Consider the following 27,329-nt stretch of genomic DNA (forward strand, 5'->3'; position numbering starts at 1 on the left):
ATCAAAAGTGCACAGCTGACCTAAAGTTACCGCTGTCAGTAAGCAACACAATGGAACTATCACTTCCACTTCAAAAAAAAAAAAAAAAAAAAAAAAAAAAAAAAAAAAAAAAATCTGAGTCCATCTGATTCTACACTCACTCACCCACCCCTAAAAAAACAATACCAACAACAAGACCCACCAACATAACAACAAAAACGTTAAAAAAAGAGAGAGAGAGAAAAACAAAAGAACTCCCCACAACAACAAAAAACCCAAATCAACCAAAAACGAAACAAACTCCCATTCATTAACATGGTTGAATGGAATGGATAAACCCTTACAAAGAATATTACACAAGAGAAAAAACAAACAAAAAAGAAGTCAAAACAAATGACAACCTTTAGCAATGAAATGAACAAGGGAAATAAACAAATACAACTGTCAGAGATAAGTGGTGTAGAGGCATAGCTTGCCAGAAAAAATCATGGAAGCCCAGACTAGCTCTTAATTACCTCCGCCTGTGGCGCTAGACATGGAGTTTTTTGAGTGATCGATGCACTGAAGTCCTGTGTGCAGCACACACTTAGAACATGTAAAGGAACCCATCACAACAAAAAGCCTTTGCCTCACATTAAAAAAAAAATCTGTAGGAAAACGACTTTGATGAATAAACAAAAATTATATACGTACTTGCAATTTTTTTCAAATAAAACCACATGTATATACGTGTGCAGTTATTTTACTCAAATGTCCTCCTTACAAAAAATAAAAGCAATGTGCATGACACAAAAAGCGACAGAAAGCTGTGGTTTCAGAGTGACATTCTTTTAAATATCTTAAACATATTAATTCTCAATGTTTCAATTACATGTACAGATTCAAATCAAGATTCCACTCTCCGACACACACACACACACACACACACACACATGTGATCAAGTTTCACCATTTTCCCCAGTATTGCAAAAACAAATTCATGATTGATATTGCACATATAAAGAAACCACCAGAGTTGTAAGAAGCTGCACATACTTGGAACAAACCATGGCAAGACACCCATTAAAAAACAACAATATTCACCTCCTTCCATTGCCAATAGTTGACCAGTCCTGGTAGCACTATCCTTTCCAAGGACGTAAACACCAACATGAAAGAAGCACTCACATGTGGTTTCTGGTTTGCATAGAGCAATAAAACTGTTACATGTGTACATGCATTACAACCCACACACACTTTACACATGTACAAGAAAACTCAGGGACATACACTCTACATATGTACAAGAAAACTCAGGGACATACACTCTACATATGTACAAGAAAACTCAGGGACATACACTCTACATATGTACAAGAAAACTCAGGGACATACACTCTACAAAAGCACAAGAAAACTAAAGGACATACACTCCACACATGCACAAGAAAACTGAACTACATACACTCTACACATGCACAAGAAAACTCAGTGACATACACTCTACACATGTACACGAAAACTGAGTGACATACACTCTACACATGTACAAAAAAACTGAGTGACATACACTCTACACATGCACTAGAAAACTCAGGGACATACACTCTACACATGTATAAGAAAATTAAGGACATACACTCTACGCATGCACAAGAAAACTGAGTGACATACACTCTACACATGCACAAGATAACTCATACACTCTACACATGCACAAGATAACTCGTACACTCTACACATGCACAAGAAAACTAAAGGACATACACTCTACACACGCACAAGAAAACTGAAGGACATACACTCTACACATGTACAAGAAAACTCAGTGACATACACTTTACACACACACACAAGAAAACTAAAGGACACACACTGTACACATGCACAAGAAAACTCAGTGACATACACTCTACACATGCACAAGATAACTCAGTGACATACACTCTACACACGCACAAGAAAACTCAGTGACATACACTCTACACGCACACAAGAAAACTCAGTGACATACACTCTACACGCACACAAGAAAACTCAGGGACATACACTCTACACACACACAAGATAACTCAGTGACATACACTCTACACATGCACAAGATAACTCAGTGACATACACTCTACACATGCACAAGATAACTCAGTGACATACACTCTACACACACACAAGATAACTCAGTGACATACACTCTACACGCACACAAGATAACTCAGTGACATACACTGTACACATGCACAAGAAAACTCAGTGACATACACTCTACACATGCACAAGATAACTCAGTGACATACACTCTACACACGCACACAAGAAAACTCAGGGTCATACACTCTACACGCACACAAGAAAACTCAGTGACATACACTCTACACGCACACAAGAAAACTCAGTGACATACACTCTACACGCACACAAGAAAACTCAGGGACATACACTCTACACGCACACAAGATAACCCAGGAACATACACACTACACACGCACAAGAAAACTCAGTGACATACACACTACACATGTACAAGAAAACTCAGTGACATACACTCTACACATGCACAAGAAAACTCAGGGACATACACTGTACACACGCACAAGAAAACTCAGGGACATACACTGTACACACACACAAGAAAACTCAGTGACATTAGCTGCTGGGTTCCTGCTCACGAAGCTGGTGCATCAGCCTGTATCTAATTTGTTAAATCCAAAACATTTCTTTTACAGACATAAAACTGACTGGACTCATTGCTGCAGTGCAAATGGGTGCTGTCATCACTTGGCAAGTTGTGGCTAAGTCGATAAGACATAAATAAGTTGATGACCATTGATGACCAGACTGGACTCCAGTGCTCTAAAGTGAACATTTGAAAGTTCTGTTGGGAGGTTCAGCAGCAGAGGTGAGAAGTGAGAGAGACTGTGGGGTGAGGGTGGTGGTTTGACAATGTAAAAATTTACACGGGTGCAAAGCAACTGGCCAAAACAAATACATCAGTAATCAAATACATTAACTTTAAAAAAAAAAAAACTTCTTGCACATTGGTTGCTGTTTTGACAGTGACAGGTGCTACAGAAATTGCTGTGAAGAAAAAAAAAAATGACTGGTAAAATTTGTTGAAATCAGTCTTTAGAAAGAAAGGAGAAACACTTACTTTTGAAAGAAAGCTTTGGTCTCACAAAGGAAAAAGGACTCAGGATTCAACAATAAAAAAAAAGGGGGGGTTACCCTTACTGTTCGTAAATATGGTTGGCTAAGCGGGAAGAACTGAAGTAAATGAAAACTTTTTCAGAATGACAAATTGTGAAGGTGATGTACAAAACAGGCTCTGATTTCTTATGATGACCAAATTACTTATGAACCAAAATCTCTGATAAAAAAAAGCAAAAAAAAAGCCAGGGTTCCTTTCCCTTTCATAACTGTGACCCTGCAAACCAATACGAAAGATAAGAACAATCCAATGCTTGACACAAAACCTGCCTGGGTGAAAGCCACAAGACACTGAATACAACCATGAGTTTGGCAGGTTATGGAATTTCAAAGCTGGCCAAGGGAACAGGGACACACACCTGATTCCAGAGAGACACACACTTTTCATTGAAGCATAAGTACTTTTTGTCATGGGAGGCAAGAAATCTCTCTCTTTTCATGAAGAAAGTGGTAAAAAGCAAAAGACACCTCAGTGGCTGGACAGCTTTCTGGAACATCTCTGATGGCAAAGGATTGAAGGGAAGGGAGAGAAATGGAGATCAAGACTGAGACAGCTGTAGTCTTGTAGATAATCGTAACAGAGAAATATGGAAAAAAAGAAAAAAACAAACAAACAAAAATCTTCTCTTTTGGTGAAGACACACTTCCTCCCCCCACCCCCAAAACAATCCCTCCTACTCCTCCTCCAAAAACAATGACAACAACATCAAACAACTCAAGTGCACAATACAATAATACATCTTAATCAATCCAATTGGAAACTATGTTTGAATTTCCGATCAGATTAATAAAGACATATTGCATTGTATTGTAACCTTGTGCTGTGTACTTGGGTTGCTTTGTTTTGTTTTGTATTAGTCAATTCATAACCAGCAACACGAGATGCATGCTGTGCACAAGGAACCCCTCCCTCCCCCCAACCCACCCTCCTCCCTCTTCACTCCATGACCAACACCAGGATGACAGGATGCCTAAAGGTAAACTGCCATAGACCAAAAAAAACCCCCAAAAACAAAAAAAAAACACCCCAAAACAAACAAACAGAAAACAAAAAACAACAACAACAACAACAAAAAGTGAATTTCGCATTTGAAGCATACATGCCAATTTGCATATGACAAAAAAACAACAACAACAGTCCATCCATTGACACATAATTTACCCGCCAGTTTTGGCCAGAAACCAAGGCACCAGTACAACCAAAGCGAGATAATCATGCACCCAGTCCTGTTACTATGGAAGAAGAGACGTGAAGCAAAGAGGAAACATCAAATCTGGGTGAAAAACAAAACGAGTTCAGAGCATGGTGCTTGCAACAGCTTGATCTCAGAGAGTTTGGTTTTGATGGAGATCTCTTCAACAAATACATGCGACTAACAAGGGAGCATTTCGCTCTAGGAATGGACCTGGTAGAGGGGGTCTCATCAGACACTGCTTCAGCCAAGAAATGAATCAGCCCAAAGACTGACAAAAATTTGAATACAGAGTCGAAAAGTTTTGCTCCAGTATTTAAAAAAAAAAAAAAAAAAAAAAAAGTTTCACAGCGAAGTTTGTGTGAAGTATATGCGAAATTTCAGTTGATGAATTAATGCAATGACAAAAAGGCTTGATGCAAATGTTTCTTCTTTTCTTTCAGCACGAAGTTCACACGTGAATTTCACATAAGTTTTTCTGGTCTGCGGAATTCCACCTCAGTCCGCCTGGTTGATAGACAGGAAGGGGGTGGGGAGCCTGAAGGGGGGCGAGGCAGCCATGGAGTCGTTGGAGAACTTGGGCCGATGGTCAATGGTCATGCCAGTGCTGTTGTTGCCGTCGTCATTGTCGCCCCCCGTGACAGCATAGGAGGAGGAGTGGCGGTGGTGGTGCTGGTGGGTGGGGTCGTGCTGTCCCAAGTTGTCATCCTCCTGGTGACTGTAGGAGAAGAGAAGGGTGCCAGACTGCCGGCTTCCCGGTCTGTTCAAAGGAAGGACACAGGGTTGTTGTTGTATTGGTAATGGTTGTGAGTACAGTTTATGAAAAATGAAAAATATCATTGATATTTATATAGCAAGTATCTTCAGTCAAACACCAAACTCTAACCGCTTTGCAAACATGAAGTCATTTGCAAAACAGGCTCCCAACCAAAGAAAAACTGACTGAAAACTGCCTTCCGGCGCTCATGATCCATTTCATACATCATTCAGTCACGCTTCAGCACTCATACGTATGTATATCAGAGTGGTTCATCATAGCTGCATCTCAGCTGAACCATACACTGCTCAAATTGCCACCCCTAGCTCCAAATTCCCCACAAAGGGAGGAGAGGAACGTTCATCGATGGCAAAGGACTGACCATCTGAGCCAACAGTCAGTCCTGCCCACGTCACTCTCAGAAGGGATGGCTGTCTCTTCCGCATCACCGAATACGGTCCTGTCAATGTTGCCAAACATCTTGGCACAGCATACTTCTGAAATATCCCTAAAAGTATGATCTATGTTTGTTTTTTCTTTCTTCAGAATTATGCTAGGGACAACCATTTCGTTGCCATGGGTTATTTGATGTTCGCTAAGTGCATGCTGCACACAAGACCTCGCTTCATCATCTCATCTGAATGACTAGTGTGCAGACAACCACACAAGGTCTAGTGGTGAGGGAGACAAGTCTGAGTGATTGTGGGATTTGATCCTTCACTCTCAGATTCTCTTGCTTCCTAGGCAGAGGCATTACCACTGGGCCATCACTCCACTGGTCCTACTTTCACACTTCTGGTGCAGTGCTGGACATGAGTGTGTTTGAGTGTGTGTGTGTGTGTGTGTGTGTGTGTGTGTGTGTGTGTGTGTGTGGGTGTGTGAGGGGTGTGACTGATTGCTTGACGGAGAGAGAGAGAGAGAATATGTGTGTGTGTGTGTGTGTGTGTGCGTGTTTGCACGCAAGCACATGCATTTGCTTTATTACTGTTTTAACTGTAATGTGTTTTCACTATAAGCAGCATTTGATGAGGGGAAAAAAGGAGACGGAAAAGAAAGGGATTTTGTGTTCTGTATTGTATTGTGCACTGTACTGTATTATGTACTGCATTGTATTATGTACTGTACTGTACTGTATTGTATTATGTACTGTACTGTATTGTGTAATGTATTGTATCAAATTATGCACTGTACTGTATTGTGTAATGTATTGTATTGTATTATGCACTGTACTGTATTGTGTAATGTATTGTATCATATTATGCACTGTATTGTATTGTATTATGTACTGTACTGTGTAATGTATTGTATCATATTACGTACTGCATTGTATTGTATTATGTACTGTACTGTACTGTGTAATGTATTGTATCATATTACGTACTGCATTGTATTGTATTATGTACTGTGCTGTATTGTGTAATGTACTGTATCATATTATGTACTGTATTGTATTGTATTATGTACTGTACTGTATTGTGTAATGTATTGTATCATAGTATGTACTGTATTGTATCATGTACTGTACTGTATTGTGTAATGTACTGTATCATATTATGTACTGTATTGTATTGTATTATGTACTGTACTGTATTGCATAATGTATTGTATCATAGTATGTACTGTATTGTATTGTGCACTGTATTGTATTATGTACTGTACTGTATTGTGTAATGTATTGTATCATATTATGTACTGTATTGTATTGCACTGAATTTCAGCAGCAGCAGAATTCTCTGTGTGGCATATAAGCTGCTCTGACCAGATGCCATGATCAAAACCATTAAATTTTGAGTTGGTGCATACACGCACTTGTTATGTATACATTTGTTACTGCATGTATCATTCAGTGTATGTGTATGCACTTGCATTCACACATGTGTGTGACTTAGTTGTTTTTTTTTGTGTAAAACGTGTTTGTGTGGATTGTGCAAATGTGTCCATTTACATGTGTGTGTGTGTGTGTGTGAATAGAATGGAATAGAATAGAATAGATTTTTTTATTATGAAACCGTAAAGTTTATAAGACACAAGAGTGTGTGTGTGTGTGTGTGTGTGTGTGTGTGTGTGTGTCTGTGACATTTTTTTGTTTTTTTGTAAGTTTAAATATGTGTATGTGTGCATTGTGAGTGTGTGTCCATTTGCATGGGTTCATGGTGTTTGTGTGTGTGTGACTTTTTTTTTTTTTTGTAAGTTAAAATGTGTGTATGTGTGCAATGTTTGTGCACATCCATTTGCATGAATGCATGTGTGTTTGTGTGTTAGACTTGGTTTCTTTTTTGAAAGTTGAAGTGCAATGTGCATGTATGTGTGCATTTTATATGGGTGTGTGTGCATTAGTGTGAAAGTATACACATCCTCCACAACAACCCCCCCCCCCCCCGACCACCCCCATCACCCAATAATTGTTAGAGCACACACACATTTACCTCAATGCCAAACTATTCACACGGGCACACACACAATCCAAAAAAAAGACGCCAGAAACTACCACCCTCACCACCTATTCAATCAGCGAGTACTCACTTGAAGAACTTCCACAGGAACGTGCCATAGATGAGAGGATCAAAAAAGGTGAAGTAGAGATAAGTGGTCGCATCCACCACACTGAAAAGAGGAACGAAGAGCACAATCCTCATCAGAATAACATGAACACACCCAGCTAGTACTCACTTGAAGAATTTCCATGGGAATGTGCCATAGACACACACAGACACATATACTCACTTAAATAAACACACACACACACACACACACACACACACTCACACACACACACATGGACAGACACACACACACACACACACACACACACACACGGGCTAACATTTTTTCCCTCACCAGTCATCTTTCTTTTTTTTTCCTTTTAATTTCTTTTCCATTTTCTGTCATCTAATATCACTTACTGTGAACACTACACTTAAGAATGAACAGCTCTGTGAGACTTCATCACTGGGGTGGTGGTTTACTGAACAGAACACCCACATGGGAAAGGTTCCAGGTCCAAGCCTTCCAAGGGCTGACTTCACAAGACAGTGGTGTGTGGTACTTGTCTTCTACTTAGATTCGGATGGGATGCTTAACTGAGGTAATAGTGGTGTATGGGGGACTCGGAATGAGTCGTGTGGGAGTACTGCCACTGAAACAGAGCACATGACAGGACAGCAACCTCCCCCTCCCCTCACCCCCCCCCCACACACAAGCCCTCCCCCCTCCCTCCCCCCCATGTCTGACAATTGGAATGAGAAGCAGGAGCAAGGACAAGAACTGATTATGCCTCTTTCATTTTCCATTTTTGTCTGTCTTCCCTCTATCCTTTTTCTTCTCTTTATTCATGACTCATAAAACATACTTTGTGACTGCTTTAACAGTGGACACACACACACACACACTGTCTCTCTCTCTCTCTCTCTCTCTGTCTCTGTCTCTCTCTCTCTCCTTCTCTTTCTGCTTGTTATATACATGTGAAAGTAAGTAGTGGGAAAACTACAGACCACAGGGCATGCTCGACCCGTTGGTACAGCAGCAAACTGCCAACCGCCTGGACCAAGTTCAGCACTGCCAGAATCCCCACATAGTAGTAGAAGGACCGCTTGGCTAGAAAGAAAACAAAAACATCACATATTCTCTCTCTCTCTCTTTTTTTTGTATAACAATTTAAATTTGTAACACATACACATCAAAGAGATAAGGTTGATGCTTTGTTTCATGTGAACTGCATTTTAAAAGGAAAACAGAACATCTAATACCTGCAACAATTTCTGCACTCTAAGACAGTCGGCTAGTTTGCAGAATCTCAAAGGGCATGAAGGTTACATGCTTTTTTCATCATTTTCTTGTTAGGAGGCCAAGAGTGAAAATCTACTATTAGTTTCCATGACTATATAATAACACAAAATATACCAAAAAAAGAGAAAAAAAACAAAAACAAAAAACAAAAACAACAAAAACAAAAAACCCAACAACCCTAAACAACGACAATAACACAAAACAAAAAAACAAACAACAAAAAACCAAAAAAAGATGAAAAACGAGAGGGTTTGAGACTCTCAGTTGAAATTTACTGGGGGAAGCCTGACCACCATGTTGATGGGTTTATAAAAAGGTCAAGCATTTACCTTTTTTTCCCAACCCCAACATATTTGGGGCCCAGCTGTATAATCAACTAGATTGACTTCATACCCCTTCGACCTTTTCTCTCATGCATTTGCAGCCTTCCGTGCTTTTCCTTGATAACATATTTTAGTACATCATTTACCTCACCTTTTTATGTGATATAAACCCCTGGTATGTTTGTGCAATGGCCCAACACTCGGCTTATATCACAGATTGACATAAGTTTACATTTGGGCCAACAGCAAAGTGAGAGCTGTATTATCAATGGTTTCTCCAGTCAATGGGAAACCATTTACAGCTTAGTCTTTTGTGAAAGACTATGACTCTCAAACTAGGAGGCACAATTGCACTGGCTCTTAGTGCTGCAGCCTTGTGGGCCTTTGGGAACCATCCCAACGCTGACTGTCCTAAAACCCTCTTGGCCGAGAGAGTGGGGATGTACTTGGGCAAGACACTCTCCACTATAATCAAATTCTAGCCCAAATAGTCGGAACAGCAGTTGCCTCCTCTGCTATTCTGATGGTCATAGTCGGACACGACTGACTATCATATCATATGTTTGTGCATGAATATGCATGTCTGTGTCTGTATGAGTGATTGTGTAGATATCTCTCCCTACATCTCTCTCCCTCTACATATGTATACATATATCTATATATCTATATCTTTACATACACACATACATACATACATCTGTGTGTGTGTGTGTGTGTGTGTTTGTGTGTGTGTATATATATATACACACACACAAACACTGATCTGTATATAAAGAAGTCTACGGCCCCACATCCTCAGGATCATCCCCCCTCCTCAGTGCAGATGGGAATACCTTGATCACCGAGAAGGAGAACATTCTCGAACGATGGGCTGAGCACTTCAACAGTGTCTTAAATCGCCCTTCCTCCATAAATGATGAAGCCATAGACCGTCTCCCACAAGTCCCCACCAACGAAGCACTGGACGATCCGCCAACACTTCTTGAGACCCAGAAAGCAATCCGTCTGCTATCCAGTGGCAAAGCACCTGGCTCAGACTCCATACCAGCAGAGGTCTACAAGGATGGAGGCACTGTGCTGACTGAGAAGCTTCATCAGCTGTACTCACTCATGTGGAAAGAAGAGACGATCCCCCAGGATTTCAAAGATGCATCTATCATTCACTTGTACAAGCGAAAGGGGAACCGGCAAGCCTGTGATAACCATCGGGGCATTTCCTTGCTCTCCATCGCAGGCAAGATACTTGCCAGGATCCTACTTAACCGCCTCACAGCACACCTTGACCAAGGTCATTTGCCTGAGAGCCAATGTGGATTCCGGAAAGAGCACGGAACCACTGACATGGTGTTTGCTGCAAGGCAGCTGCAAGAGAAATGTCAGGAGCAAAATGCTGATCTGTTCTCCACCTATATCGACCTCACTAAGGCCTTCGACACCGTGAGTAGAGAGGGACTGTGGAAGATCATGGCCAAGTACGGATGCCCTCGGAAATTTATTTCCTTGGTCAGCCAATTCCATGAAGGCATGCAGGCTCGAGTCCAGGACAATGGTGAAACATCTGCTCCTTTTGCTGTCACAAATGGTGTCAAGCAAGGCTGCGTCCTGGCTCCAACGCTGTTCAGCCTCATGTTCTCTGCAATGCTTACTGATGCCTTCAGAGATGGCGATGTTGGAATCGGCCTAAAGTACCGAACAGATGGCAAGCTGTTTAACCTCAGAAGGCTTCAAGCAAAAACGAAGGTCATGACAGACATCATCAGAGACTTTTTGTTTGCTGATGATTGTGCCCTCAACGCTGGATCTGAAGCTGACATGCAACTCAGCGTCGACAAGTTTGCCACTGCCAGCAGGAACTTCGGCCTTACCATCAGCACGAGGAAAACTGAAGTTCTCCATCAGCCAGCCCCAGGGAAACCCTACGTTGAGCCCAACATCACAGTCAACGGTCAGAGACTCAGTGCGGTGGAGCGGTTCACATACCTTGGCAGCACACTGTCACGAAATGTGACAATCGACGATGAAGTGAACGTCAGGATTGCAAGAGCAAGCGCAGCTTTTGGTAGACTCAATGCAAATGTCTGGAACAGAAGAGGCATTAGTCTTGAGACCAAGCTAAAGGTCTACAGAGCAGTAGTTCTCCCCACACTACTGTACGCCTGCGAAACTTGGACAGTGTACCAACGACATGCCAAGAAGCTGAACCATTTCCACACAACATGCCTCAGGAAGCTACTGAACATCAAGTGGCAAGACAAGACCCCTGACACAGAGGTGCTCGCAAAAGCCACCCTTCCCAGCATCTTCACCATCCTGATGCAGTCCCAGCTTCGCTGGGCTGGACACGTGGCGCGCATGCCAGACCATCGGCTGCCCAAAAGGCTCTTCTATGGCGAGCTGCAACAAGGGAAGAGATCACACGGAGGTCAGAAGAAGCGCTTCAGAGATACTCTGAAAGTCTCTCTGAAAGCGTTTGATATCAACCCTGACTACTGGGAGGAATCTGCAGTGGACCGTGACAAATGGCGCGCTGCTGTGCACAAAGGCGCCAGGTTGTGCGAGGCCAACAGGACTGCAGCAGCTGTTCAGAAGAGGCAGGCCAGAAAGTCACGGGCAAACAAGCTCCCTGACAATGATATGCCTGTCTTTGTCTGCCCCAACTGTCAGCGGACATTTCGTGCGCAGATTGGACTATTCAGCCATCTGCGCACTCACAGATAGATTCATGAGCATTCTTCCCCCCACCCCACCACCACCCTCCCCCCATCCCCCATCTGGATGACAACGATGGTCATCATCGATCTCGATGGACACACACCACCACCATATATATATATATATATATATATATATATATATATATATATATATATACATATATATATGAGTGCCTGTGGATGTGTGTGTGAATGAAAGCATCAGATTTTTCATCTTGAATATTTAATCATTCTTCTTCTGATATAATTTAACTGTAATACCTATCATCACTATTTTGATACTAACTTAATCATGATACACTGACACAACATTATCATTAATGATATGATAATGACATTAAACTATTAAAATATGTGATTGTGAGGCCTGTGGATAACTCATTACAGTATCCATTGTTTTGTAATAAACATGGCTTCATTCAAAACTATTACATTATTCATTGTTTTGTAATAAACATGGCTTCATTCAAAACTATTACATTTTTCATTGTTTTGTAATAAATATGGCTTCATTTGAAACTATCTAAGAGTAGTATGGTTTGTTTCAAAGTAACAACACACCCAGACTTACATGGCAGGACAATCTTCTCTTTGATTTTGGTCAAAGGCAGAATTAGGATGATAAAGTACACCTGGAAAAAAAAAAAAAATCAAAATGATATTTAATGCAGATAATACAAAAGTTTTTATCAAATCGGTGTGAAGCTCAAGTCCTTATAAAATCACAACAGAACCAAGCAGAAATTTGATTCATGGGTTCTTCTTTCAATGCTTTAATTCAATTCTGTGCAAGATCATCGACTCATTCCAATTCTCTGAGGAAGACAATAAACTGAGGCCTCAGCTTGTGTAAACTGCTCGGAAAAAAGTTTGAACTATACAGCAAGAAGCGTGTTGATTTCATTTCATACATATAAGTACACAAAGACAGGAAAAGATCAAATTCAAACATCAAGGGAAAAAAAAAGGTTCCACCCCCTGTTTGGACATACAGGATGTAATATCACAGCGTCAGCATTTTCATACTCAATACAAAATTTGTACAACTATTAATGAAAAACAAAAAAACGAACAAATAATTCAATAGCCAAGTCAACTTCATCGTCTCTTAACAGATCATCATCATTTTGTAACCTGCCTAATTTTGAACAAATTTCTCCTACTTTAAAAATTGCCACCTCCTTGCTTTGAACAAATTACAGAGTTTAAAAGCTTATCTTCTCTCCAAATGCTGCTTTCTGAATAAACTGATTTTGTTAATTTGGATATGGAAGGTAAAAACCTAAATCTATTCTTAAATGGATATATTCTTATCTGCATTTTTCTTTTTCTTATCTGGATGTTTTCCTTTTGCCTGATGACTGATACGTTCAAAGTAATCAAGCAATGGTGTACAGGTTATTCATTTATTCATTCATTTATTTATCTAGTCACTGACTGATTAATTGGTTGATTGACTGATTGACTGATTGATTCACATCTTAATTCACTTGATTCTTAAAATGCTATAGTTTTCTTACCTGAATTTGTTTTGTTTTTTTTCTTTTACATGATGATATGCACTTTGTAACTAAGGAAGGATGTACAGGCTATTCATTCACTTATAAAATTTCATCAACATATCTGCTGATGAATGTCTGATTAAGCGTATAGAAAATGTTTCTGTTTCGATTGTTTGTAGCAGGCAATAAACTATAAAGTCTATTGAAGTGAACTGAACTCCTGTTAAAGAAAGACAAAGTACTAAACAGACACTGAACAGACAGAAAGAACTGTAGAACTGGTACAGGTTGTTCGTTTATTTTTCTTTGATTTTTTTTGTGTGAGTTTATTCCCTTTGCATCAAAAAATGTTTTATTTTTCCTAATTGAATGGTTTTCTTTTTACATAATGAAGCAGACAATAAAGACTTTTAACAGGAACTGAACTCACACTGAAAAAAACAAACACCAATTTGACATTTACCACACAGAAAGGAAGGTGGAACTGATACAAGTCATTCCTTTATTTTTATCACTTTTTTCTTTTTTTTATATATATATTTCACTTGCATCTTAAAATGTTATACTTTTCTCAGCTGAATTTTTTTTTCCTTTACATGATGAATAATCCAAGCACTTGGCTTTTATCGTAGATCGACAAAAGTTACAGCTGGGCCAACAGCAGAGTGAGAACTGTATGATCAATGAAGTCTCCACTGCAATGGGAATTCATTTACAGTTTCATCTTTTGCCGAGGACAATGACTCTCAACCTAGGAGGAAAGATTGCGCTAGCTCTTCATGCTGCAACCTTGGAGACTTGTAGGCCTTTTGGGACCATTCCAGAACTGACTGTCCTAAAGCCCTCTTGGCTTGAGACAGTGGGGATGTAACTTGGACAAGACAATTCTCCACCATAATAAAATTTTTTCGCCCACATTGTTGAGACAGAAGTTGGGCTTGCTGTCCTGACGGTGATAGTCGGACATGACTGACTATCATACATGATGAAGCAGCTGATAAAGACTTTTGAACTGACCTGAACTCCAATGACAAAAAAATAAAATAAAAAAGGAAACGCCAAGTGGACACTGACCAGACAGAAGGCGGCAGAACTGGTGCTGAGGAAGATCATTCCCCCGTGGGCAAAAAGGTCAAAATTGTCATCGGTGGTGTTGCCGGCATGCGTCACGCTGTATGCCTCGTGCTCATACTTCAGCTCCATGGTGCACTGCAAACACACACACCCATACACATGTGCACACACACACACACACACACACACACAGAGCATGTGCACACACACACACACACACACACCAAGTAGACACACATACACACAGATCATGTGCACACACACACACACACCAAATAGCCACATACACACACACACACTCACAGCAGACACACACACACACACACACACACACACACACACACAGAGCACACGCACACACACACACCAAAAAAGATACACACACACTCACAGCAGACACACATGCACACACACACATACACACACACACACACAATAAAGCAAAACAAGATCAACAACAAAGAAAACTGCTGAAAGGAGCAGCATGGAATGTTACTGCAGCTAGTACTGTTCTCAACTCTAGGTTGGATGATTAACAATGGAGAACAAAAATGATATTAGTGAAAAAATCAACAACCAATAACAGCAACTGATAATGATTAATAACAATAATAACAACAACAACACTCCCAACTCCTGCTCCTCTTTATCATCTAACCAATACTCCAATCATGAATCCTCATCCTACTCATTCACACAATGGCTTACTGCTACAGTTTCAGTTCCTCAAGGAGGCATCAATGCATTCAGGCAAATCCACTTTACCCAACATCTGCAAGGCAGACGATTGACCAGCAGAATGCGGTTTAGTTAGGCCTGGAGTGCATGCATATATATTTGTGCAGCTATCAGAGTTGATTTCTTCTACAGAATTTTGCCAGAGGACAGCATTCTCATTGCCACAGGGCCTCTTTCAGAACAGTGCTACGCACAGGACCTCGGTTTATTTCCTCGTCCGAATGACTATGTGACCAAGCGCGCTATGCTTGCTCCAAAACTGCTCACACACAGGCTACAGCAGACGACGTTTTCCCTCCTAACCCCTGCACAGAATATGTGACGTCACTCCGCTTACATCATTTTGTCCTGACCAGACCACCTGCTGACGGCTCGACCAGTGTCGCGTCGCGGTACGTCATTGGCTGAGAAGAAACTTGTGTTTCTGTTCCACCGTAATTAATTAATAACTCTTTTGTCAGATCAGTAAACTACAAGTATTATATACTGGCAGAATCGTCATAATTCCATCTTTAAATCTATTCCATTTATGTTTGCCTACGTTAAACTGATTTAACGCAGTTTGTAATTTTCAGCGACGAGCTCGTTAAAACCGACCCTGTTCAGGTGACTTAAATTAAGATTATAAATTCATCTTAAATAATCAACACTTCATTTTATACTCATTATAAAGTAGGTGTTGAGCTCTTTCTTTTGCAACTTATCCGACGTAAATCGGTTCAGGAATCATTTAGAAATCTGTCACTGAACACCTTGTAACAAACACAGTTGTCATCGGATTTTCCGTGATTAGTGATGATCTGCTCGCAAGCACACGTGACGGCCTTTGTGGTCTGCTAAACTTGCATAAATTGGCACAGTGAGGGATGAGTGGTCATTTCATACCTGGTCAGTCATCTGACCTGCTCTCTCTCTCTCTCTCTCTCTTGCTGCGTCGAGCAGTGTGTTGTGTCGTGTGTGCCCCCACAACGGCTGACACCTCGCTACATATTGCTGCACTGTCTTCTTCTCTTTTTATCTTCTCATTGTCTTCTTCTTTTAGTTCTCTTCTAATCTCTTCTTAGTTTTCTCTTTTTATGCTCTCTACTATTGTAAATAAAACAATAGAAAAACCCATTTGTGACTGGCCTCTATATGTTCCTGGCCTGTGCGTGGGATCTTGTCTATCCTTTCAATTAATCATATTTAGTTAAGTCTTTTGTGCCGTACCCTATTAGAACCACTCGGAGCACGGCTACAACTAGATGCTCAGTTTTGATTTTCAAGTCAAAGTTAGGAGAAAGCGTGAGACCGGGGTACTATGCCAGACCCTCAAGGACACTGTATCGGCAGACAAGCGTCTTAATAAACCGTTCTACCCCCTTCCTCCTTCACCACTACTTCGATACTACTACAACAGCAAATCACTGCACAGCAAGCAGCCAGGCAGCATTACCTGCACAGCGGAATAGCCCAGGGCGAAGAACGAGGTACAGGCCAACACACGCTGGATGCTGGTCCTGCTTTCCAGGTAACCTGTGCCCACACAACCACAGCAAATCAAAACAGTACAGTCATTATTATTATTATTATTATCATTATTATTATTACATACTGCTCTTATCATCTTCAAACAGCATAATTATTATAATTATTAATACATATTGCTCTTATCTTCAAACAGCATAATTATTATTATCATTATTACATGCTGTTCCTACCTTCGGTCTGAGACCAAACTCAAAGTGTTTTACAAATATGGAGTTGTTTGCACAACAGGCTGCCTGCCTACCTGGGTAGGGCCAACCAACAGCTGCCTTTACTTGGTGCTCATCATTCGTTTCGTTTGTTGTTCAGCCAGGCTTTAGTCATGCGTGCGTGCATGCACACACAACACACACACACACACACACGTGTATATATCAGAGTGGACTTTACTATCAAGTTTGCTAGGGACAACTCTCACTTTGGCGTGGGTTCTTATATGTGCAGTAAATATGTAAGTGCATGCATGCACATGAACACACACACACACAAAACACATACACGCGTGTGCATGCACGCGTGCGCGCGCACACACACACACACACACACAGACACACACATACACACACAAAATGCACACACAAATAAGCTGACGGACTGATTTTATATTTTCCTTTAGTTGTGGCCTGTTTCATTTCTTTTCTCTTCCAACTGGAATATCAAATATTCTAACTTGTGTCAGTATGAACAGTTACAGGATTGCAAATTCTAACTAATGACAGAAACAAAGTGTTATGATGTACGCACCAAGAAAGAGTCATTAGGTATGGTGAGTATCTTTTATTTTTATCTTATCATTTATTCTCATTGTAGTGTGTGTGTGTGTGTGTGTGTGTGTGTGTGTGTGTGTGTGTGTGTGTGTGTGTGTGTGTGTGTGTGTGTGTGTGTGTGTCTGTGCCTGTGTCTGTGTGTGGTATGAGTGTGCATGTGTAAGTGCATTATACAAATACTTACATGCCTGAATGCATGTAGACGTATGTGTATGCATATATGCACATATTTTTTTCATGTATGAGATAGAATGCAAACATGTGTATGATGTATGCATGCATCTATATGAATAAATATTTCTTACTTTTTAACACATTAACTCTTTCCATCCAAAAAAAGTTCTTCACCCTAACAGAATAATCATAATCCATCAATTCACTATACAAATAATTAAAAATCATTCACACCAAATACACAATCAATAAAAACAGTTAAGAGAACAGCATAGTGCAGGGTCTCATCTGGTGTGTGGCCTCCAAGTGAGCTAACATCAATAGACCCCTGTGGACTACCTACACTGAGAGAAACCTGAGTGTGGCTGTGTATTGTGGACTTGGGGATGAGTGGCATGGGAGCAATAGCACTGAAATGGTGCAGATGATAGAGCAGCAAAAAAGAAAAAAAAACAACCAACCAACCAACAAAAAACAACCCCCCCAAAAACAAACAAAAAACAAAAAACAAAACAAAAAAACCAACGAGAAAACCAATGCAGCAAAGAAACTAAACACAGTAACAGAACAAAGCTATATAAACCTGCACACCAGCTTAAAAGATGGGGAAAAAAGAAAAAGAACAGAAAACAAGGCAATCACACACACACACACACACACACACACACACACAAACCAGTTTACCGAAGTAAAAGCCAAAGGTGATGACAGATGCCTCCGTACTCAATAAGAAAAATCGGAGAATCAGCCACAGCATCTGTGATAAACACAGTAGTTCAGAACTGGTGTCACTGTCTTGTCAATGAAAAGGTGGCATGAATGATCAGTCTGTTTACTGTGAGCATGATGCAGAGCCAACAAACACTACATGCATATTCCGTCTGTTTACTGTTGGCAAAACGCATCTACAAAAACACCACACATGTCACAACCCTGCTTCCCCACCTCTGCCCCCCTCTGCCCCCCCCACACAAACTACGTACACCCACACAACCATCACACATTAAACACACTACCACACATATCAAACACACACACACACACACACACACACACAAACCACCACATATACAAATGACTTACCTTGTCAGCTATGTTTCCAGCCTCAAGTGAAGCGTTGACAGTCATGGAGACAACACATCGCAACACACTGATGACGGACACGACACACACCTGTAGACAGCATCACATCATCATGGAGACAACACATCGCAACACACTGATGACGGACACTACACACACCAAAAGACAACATCACATCATCATGGAGACAACACATCGCAACACACTGATGACGGACACGACACACACCTGTAGACAGCATCACATCATCATGGAGACAACACATCGCAACACACTGATGACGGACACGACACACACCAAAAGACAGCATCACATTGTCATGCAGACAACACATCGCAACACACTGATGACGGACACGACACACACCTGTAGACAGCATCACATCATCATGGAGACAACACATCGCAACACACTGATGACGGACACGACACACACCAAAAGACAGCATCACATCGTCATGGAGACAACACATCGCAACACACTGATGACGGACACTACACACACCTGTAGACAGCATCACATCGTCATGCAGACAACACATCGCAACACACTGATGACAGACACGACACACACCTGTAGACAGCATCACATCGTCATGCAGACAACACATCTCAACACACTGATGATGGACGTGACACACACCTGGAGACAGCATCACAACGTCATGCAGACAACACATCTCAACACACTGATGACGGACACGACACACACCTGGAGACAGCATCACATCGTCATGGAGACAACACATCTCAACACACTGATGACGGACACTACACACACCTGTAGACAGCATCACATCGTCATGCAGACAACACATCGCAACACACTGATGACAGACACGACACACACCTGAAGACAGCATCACATCATCATGGAGACAACACATCTCAACACACTGATGATGGACATGACACACCTGGAGACAGCATCACATCGTCATGCAGACAACACATCTCAACACACTGATGATAGACACGACATACACCTGTAGACAGCATCACATCGTCATGCAGACAATACATCGCAACACACTGATGATGGACGTGACACACACCTGAAGACAGCATCACATCGTCATGCAGACAACACATCTCAACACACTGATGATGGACATGACACACCTGAAGACAGCATCACATCGTCATGCAGACAACACATCTCAACACACTGATGATGGACATGACACACCTGGAGACAGCATCACATCGTAATGCAGACAATACATCGCAACACACTGATGACAGACACTACACACACCTGTAGACAGCATCACATCATCATGGAGACAACACATCTCAACACACTGATGATGGACATGACACACCTGGAGACAGCATCACATCGTCATGCAGACAACACATCTCAACACACTGATGATAGACACGACATACACCTGTAGACAGCATCATATCGTCATGCAGACAATACATCGCAACACACTGATGATGGACGTGACACACACCTGAAGACAGCATCACATCGTCATGCAGACAACACATCTCAACACACTGATGATGGACATGACACACCTGAAGACAGCATCACATCGTCATGCAGACAACACATCTCAACACACTGATGATGGACATGACACACCTGGAGACAGCATCACATCGTAATGCAGACAATACATCGCAACACACTGATGATGGACGTGACACACACCTGGAGACAGCATCACATCATCATGGAGACAACACATCGCAACACACTGATGACGGACACTACACACACCTGTAGACAGCATCACATCGTCATGCAGACAATACATTGCAACACACTGATGATGGACGTGACACACACCTGGAGACATCATCATATCATCATTGTGTGTGCTGCTGTGTTGGGTTAGAATTTATCAAGTGTTTTGCAGTGTGTGTAATATATATATATATATATATATATATATATATATATATATATATATATATATATATATATGAATTTATCAAGTGTTTTGCAGTGTGTGTAATATATATATATATATATATATATATATATATATATATATATATATACAGCAGAACACACAATAATGATATGATGATGTCTCTATATTATATAATATCATATTATATCATATTATATATATATATATATATATATATATATATATATATATATATATATATATATTTATTTGTGTGTGTGCATGTGTGTAATACCCATCCTATTCAAATCAAGAGATTAAATTAGAAGACACTTACCCCTTTCTTCAATCATATGACTTCTGCGTTCGTGGGCTGCAACTCCCACATTCACTCATATGTATGAGTAGGCTTTACACGGGACCAAGACCCAAAACACAGAACTTAGACCCCAAAACACAGAACCCAGACCCCAAAACCCAGAACCCAAACACATAACCAAGACCAAAACACAGAACCCAGACCCCAAAACACAGAACCCAAACACATAACCAAGAACAAAACACAGAACCCAGAGCCCAAAACACAGAACCCAGAACAAAACACAGAACCCAGACCCCGAAACACAGAACCCAGACCCCAAAACACAGAACCCAGAACAAAACACAGAACCCAGACCCCAAAACACAGAACCCAGACCCCAAAACACAGAACCCAAACACATAACCATGACCAAAACACAGACTCAGACCACAAAACACAGAACCCAGACCCCAAAACACAGAACCCAGAACAAAACAAAGAACCCAGACCCCAAAACACAGAACCCAGACCCCAAAACACAGAACCCAGACCCCAAAACATAGAACCCATAACAAAACAAAGAACCCAGACCCCAAAACACAGAACCCAGACCCCAAAACACAGAACCCTGACCCCAAACACAGAACCCAGAACAAAACACAGAACCCAGAGCCCAAAACACAGAACCCAGAACAAAACACAGAACCCAGACCCCAAAACACAGAACCCAGACCCCAAACACAGAACCCAGACCCCAAAACCCAGAACCCAGAACAAAACCCAGAACCCAGAACAAAACACAGAACCCAGACCCCAAACACAGAACCCAGAACAAAACCCAGAACCCAGACCCCAAACACTGAACCCAGAACCCAAACACATAACCATGACCAAAACACAGAACCCAGACCCCAAAACACAGAACCCAGACCCCAAAACACAGAACCCAGACCCCAAAACACAGAACCCTGACCCCAAACACAGAACCCAGAACAAAACACAGAACCCAGAACAAAACACAGAACCCAGACCCCAAAACACAGAACCCAGACCCCAAAACACAGAACCCAGACCCCAAACACAGAACCCAGACCCCAAAACCCAGAACAAAACACAGAACCCAGAACAAAACACAGAACCCAGACCCCAAACACAGAACCCAGAACAAAACCCAGAACCCAGACCCCAAACACTGAACCCAGAACAAAACACAGAACCCAGAACAAAACACAGAACCCAGACCCCAAACACAGAACCCAGAACAAAACACAGAACCCAGAACAAAACACAGAACCCAGACCCCAAACACAGAACCAAGACCAAAACACAGAACCCAGACCCCAAAGCACATAACCAAGACCCAAAACAGAGAACAAAGACCCAAAACACAGACCCAACACCCAAAACACCAAAACAGAGACTGAACAAAGACCTCAAACACAGAATAAAACCCCCAAAACACAGAATCTAGACCCCAGAACACAGACTGCCACGATCCCTCACCAGTCCGTAGATGGCTGAGAACATGGGGCTGGTGCTGGTGCACAGTCTGCGAATGTTGGGCCTCAACCTCCCCAGCAGGAAGGCCATGAACAGGGTGTTGGGCACCAGGATCAGCATGTCCCACACACGCACTCTGCCACACATCGCATTGCACAGAACTCAAGCATGATAACATCTCTCACAGGCATTCTGAGACACATTGCATCGCACAGAACTCATACATGACAATATCTCCTGCACACACTCTGACACACACTGCATTGCACAGAACTCATACATGACAATATCTCCTGCACACACTCTGACACACACTGCATTGCACAGAACTCATACATGACAATATCTCCTGCACACACTCTGACACACACTGCATTGCACAGAACTCAAACATGACATCTCCTGCACACACTCTGACACACACTGCATTGCACAGAACTCAAACATGACATCTCCTGCACACACTCTGACACACACTGCATTGCACAGAACTCAAACATGACATCTCCTGCACACACTCTGACACACACTGCATTGCACAGAACTCAAACATGATTACATCTCCTACATGCACTCTGACACACACTGCATTGCACAGAACTCAAACATGATTACATCTCCTACATGCACTCTGACACACACTGCATTGCACAGAACTCAAACATGATTACATCTCCTACATACACTCTGACACACACTGCACTGCACAGAACTCAAACATGACAACATCTCCTACATGCACTCTGACACACATAACTTTACAGAATTCAGACTATATCACATAACATGCATATCAAATTAGATCACATACCACACAACATACTCTCAGTCACACATGACATTAATGGAATGCAAGTCTGAACGTGTACCACACACACATTCTGTCACACACTGCACAGAATTCAAGTCATATCACAGTCTGCACAGTCACTTCATCACTCATTGCCTTGACAGAACTGGATCATACACCACATACACACTCTATCATATGTCATTGCACTTAATTTTTTAAAAGTTTGACCGTGTTCTGAAAAGGCACCTTACAATACATGACACTGCCTAAAGTGGCAATATTAACATTTTTACCTGTTCACTCTTCGGTGTACAATTGGTACGTACAATCGCAAACCCTTGTGTTGTCGTACACTTTCGTTTTCAGCCTCGCGCGAAGGACACCACACTTCATTCCATTTACATTTTCGAAGTGCATAACTCAGCACCCCCAAAAGCATCCATTTTTAGACACCTTTCTAATCGAGCCAATTCTTTTGAAAATCCTCTACTATGGTTGACAAACTTATATATATGTAATTAACATTTTTACCCATTTTGGAGTTTTTCACGCATGTTTTGTACTGCCAACGGGTAAAAATTTTAAATTAGAATATAAGAATGTTGAAAGAGATGGTGGATACGTTTGTCAAACAGGTATATCCATTTGGGTAGATTTTATTTCTGACTTCAACATCGAAGAGTGGACAGGTAAAAATGTTAATATTGCCCCTAAAGTTTATGTCTGATTACATATCACATAAAAACTCAGTCACAAGTTGCACAGATCTGAAGTCAAGGTGCTTTCACAGGGCTTCACCCTTGGTCAAATGAAGGCTCTTTGTGACAAAACACACTGATCACTTTTTTTTTTCGAATCACTTCCTGTATAGATTCTGTGACAAAAGGTGCAGAACTTTTTTTTTTTCAAAAGACAGAAAATCTGTGAATGGACAGAATTTTTGCTGAATTACACCACACACACACCCACACACACGCAAAGGTGAGCACACGCATGCATACACACACAAAAACAAACTATAATGAGAAAACAACACAACAGATATGGCTGATTTATACCAATACCCCAGCAGTCATGACACACACACGCACGCACGCACGCGCGCGCGCGCGCACACACACACACACACACAAACTAATCATAACGAGAAAACAACACAACAGATATGGCTGATTTATACCAATACCCCAGCAGTCATGACACACACACGCACGCACACACACACACACACACACACACACACAAACTAATCATAACAAGAAAACAACACAACTGATATGACTGATTTATACCAATACCCCAGCAGTCATGACACACACACGCACACGCACACACACACACACAAACTAATCATAACAAGAAAACAACACAACAGATATGACTGATTTATACCAATATCCCAGCAGTCATGATGGCATAAATACCTGGAGTCATTGATGTCCCAATACAGAATCAACTGGCACAGCGGCTGAGTGATCTTTCCAAAGGGTTTGGTGCTGTTAGGCTTTACGTCAACACCCTCAATCATCTCATCTGAGTAAGTGATGAGTGATGTGTTGCTGCCAGCAAAATCACCCTCAAGAGGCATTGTGAATTCTTCCAAAAATGATGATTGAGTCATGGCAACAGGTTTTCGTTTTCTTCTCAAATGAGAAAATGTGTGTTCTGGTATGTCCTGTTACTGCTGAAAAGAAAAATGGAAATCATAAACAACTTTTCATTTACAACTTTGTAAGACTATCAAATGCCACACTATGCAAATAACAGATTAAAGTAAAAGATACCAAGTTTGATGCCTGTTATTGAAAGATAAAAGAAATCATGAGACTTCTGCTTTAAGAATCTATTCCAAACAGAAAATCAATGGGTGTGAAGAAAAACATGGAAATTATTATTTTTTTTTTCTGAAAGACAATTCAGCACTGATGCTGTCACTCTGTTGCTATAGACTTTCTCAGCACACACACACACACACACACACACACACACACACACACACACACACACACACACACACACACACACATGCACACACACACACACACACACACACACACATGGGAAAAAACTGAATTAGAGACACAGGCAATGTGATACCATCACTGCCACTCACATACTCATTCCTAAGGTGTTGCTGGACTATAGAAGTCCAAGCAGTTTTTATTCATGGTCACATGACATGGAATTTAAACAGAAGGTTCTCATCTGAGAGCTAAAAAGAAGTGCTCAACAGAAAAACCACCACTGACTATGGGGTAAGGAAAAAGGAAGTGATACAACTCTGGAAAACATACATGTAGAAGGAAACTGAGGATCGGCTGAAACCACTGAAAGCCTGTCTCAACAGCACACAATGCCACTGAGATCTGATTGAAGACAAGTTAGTGGCCAGGCTACCACACACTTAAAAGAAAATTAAAAGCATTTAGAAAACATTATTTCTGCCTGAAGTTGAATGCAAATGAAAGTAAAAATGCCTTGAAAATAAAACAACAACAATATAGATCTCTACAGCAACAGCAGTCACTGTGCCAATTCATGCTTGGAAGAAATGGCGAGTTTATTATTACATAAACTTATGAAGTGCAATTGTGCATCATGGTCCACAACATCAAACAGACATTGCATACCAACAGACTAGCTCAAAGTCAAACATGTTCTCTCCCTTATAAAGATGGCATGTACTGATGTCTTTAAGTGAAACCTTTGCCTGCAAGAGCCTAGAAATGCAAATACCTTTTGTGAGAAATTAGGTAATGAGGAGAGATGAAAGAACAACAAAATAAAATCAAAGTGGGAAGTACAACATATCTTAATCTTTAAATTACGTCAGCTTTCATTTCAGGTTCTGCCAAGAGATAGCATGACTCAACCACCATTATGTGGTTTATCTTTATTATTTAAAAAAACAAAACAAAAAAACAACAACAAAACAAAACAAAACCCAACTAATAAATCATGAGAAAAATTAAGAGAGAAGGAGATAAAAGATTTTCTTCTTGAGATCATAACACTGTGGATTACAAGTTGTTCATGATATACTGTGTGTGTGTGTGCGTGTGTGCCACGAGCACTATTCATTTAAAGGGAGACAGAAGTCACAGCGACGCAGGGTTTTTTTCATTGAATATTTCTCTCCCTTGTAACATTCAGCTCACAAAAACCAAGCATTTGTCATTATTCTCAACATAATGTCTGCGACCATGTGAAACCGGTGCATATCAACATAACACAGTTATAACACTTCAAAACTATCAAGGAATGCAACACAAAAAAAAGCAAAAGATTATCACCTGTCAGGTTCAATCTACGGGCTTATCACAGCTGTTGTTGACTGTCGTCAGTTCTCAGGTGATTGAAGAGTTAGCGCACATACACACAGCAGACATTTAAAAAATATATATATTGTTCAGGATTCATATGATATTATGCTGACACGCACGCATGCACACACGTATTTTCACAGAATTGACAAGTAAAGAGTGCCCAAGTGAACATGAGAACGAGGTATGTATGTTTCACAAAGATAGTTTAAATCACAAATGGTTAGAAGTACTGACAGAAAGTTTTATAATATACTAGCACAAGCCGATAACACTATGAGAAAAGTTACTTCATTACAGACAGTTGTGTTGTGTGTATGTGTGGTTGTTGAAGAAAATACGTGCATGCAATTGACTACAATAATACTTATTACAACTTGGCACTCTGCAATTGCTAACTGCTACGTTTACGCTTACAGTATTTTTTGGCAATACAATAATGGAATATCAACCCTATTAAATACAAAGTAAACAAATGTTCGGGAATGGATGTGCTGGCATGAAGGGCCACATTTGAGAGCTCTATTCATATCCTGAAGTACGTGTTTGTTGATTTTTCTCGGTCTCCTTTACGCGCGCATGCATTTGCGTTTAAGATGAAGGTACTGCTAATATATTCAGTGTGCAGTGGTGATAATCACGTGCTTTTCTATTTGCGGTTGTTTACGTCTCCTGTCATGTTTTTGCTCATGCACTAATGGTAACAGCAAACAAACTACGGTTGAATAGCATTTTCATTACT

General features: G+C 40.9%; 1 protein-coding gene and 1 non-coding gene across 2 annotated transcripts; both read right to left on the minus strand.

Moving 5' to 3' along the window:
- Positions 1-4,176: 4,176 nt before the first annotated feature.
- On the minus strand, positions 4,177-24,926 carry LOC143285128 (transmembrane protein adipocyte-associated 1 homolog). The gene is made up of 10 exons (XM_076592349.1): positions 24,689-24,926; positions 22,475-22,607; positions 18,801-18,890; positions 18,402-18,474; positions 16,685-16,764; positions 14,512-14,646; positions 12,507-12,567; positions 8,604-8,706; positions 7,636-7,716; positions 4,177-5,115 (listed from the first exon to the last, which is right to left on the minus strand). Exons 1-10 carry the CDS (start codon positions 24,883-24,885, stop codon positions 4,854-4,856), a joined length of 1,215 nt encoding a protein of 404 aa, XP_076448464.1. The 5' UTR covers positions 24,886-24,926; the 3' UTR covers positions 4,177-4,853.
- Positions 5,416-5,636, minus strand: LOC143285319 (small nucleolar RNA U3). Its single transcript, XR_013055680.1, has one exon. It is a non-coding gene; the product is annotated as a small nucleolar RNA U3 (small nucleolar RNA).
- Positions 24,927-27,329: the final 2,403 nt, after the last annotated feature.

Source organism: Babylonia areolata, chromosome 8 (genome assembly GCF_041734735.1).
Source record: "Babylonia areolata isolate BAREFJ2019XMU chromosome 8, ASM4173473v1, whole genome shotgun sequence".
NCBI classification, from domain to species: Eukaryota; Metazoa; Mollusca; class Gastropoda; order Neogastropoda; family Buccinidae; genus Babylonia; species Babylonia areolata.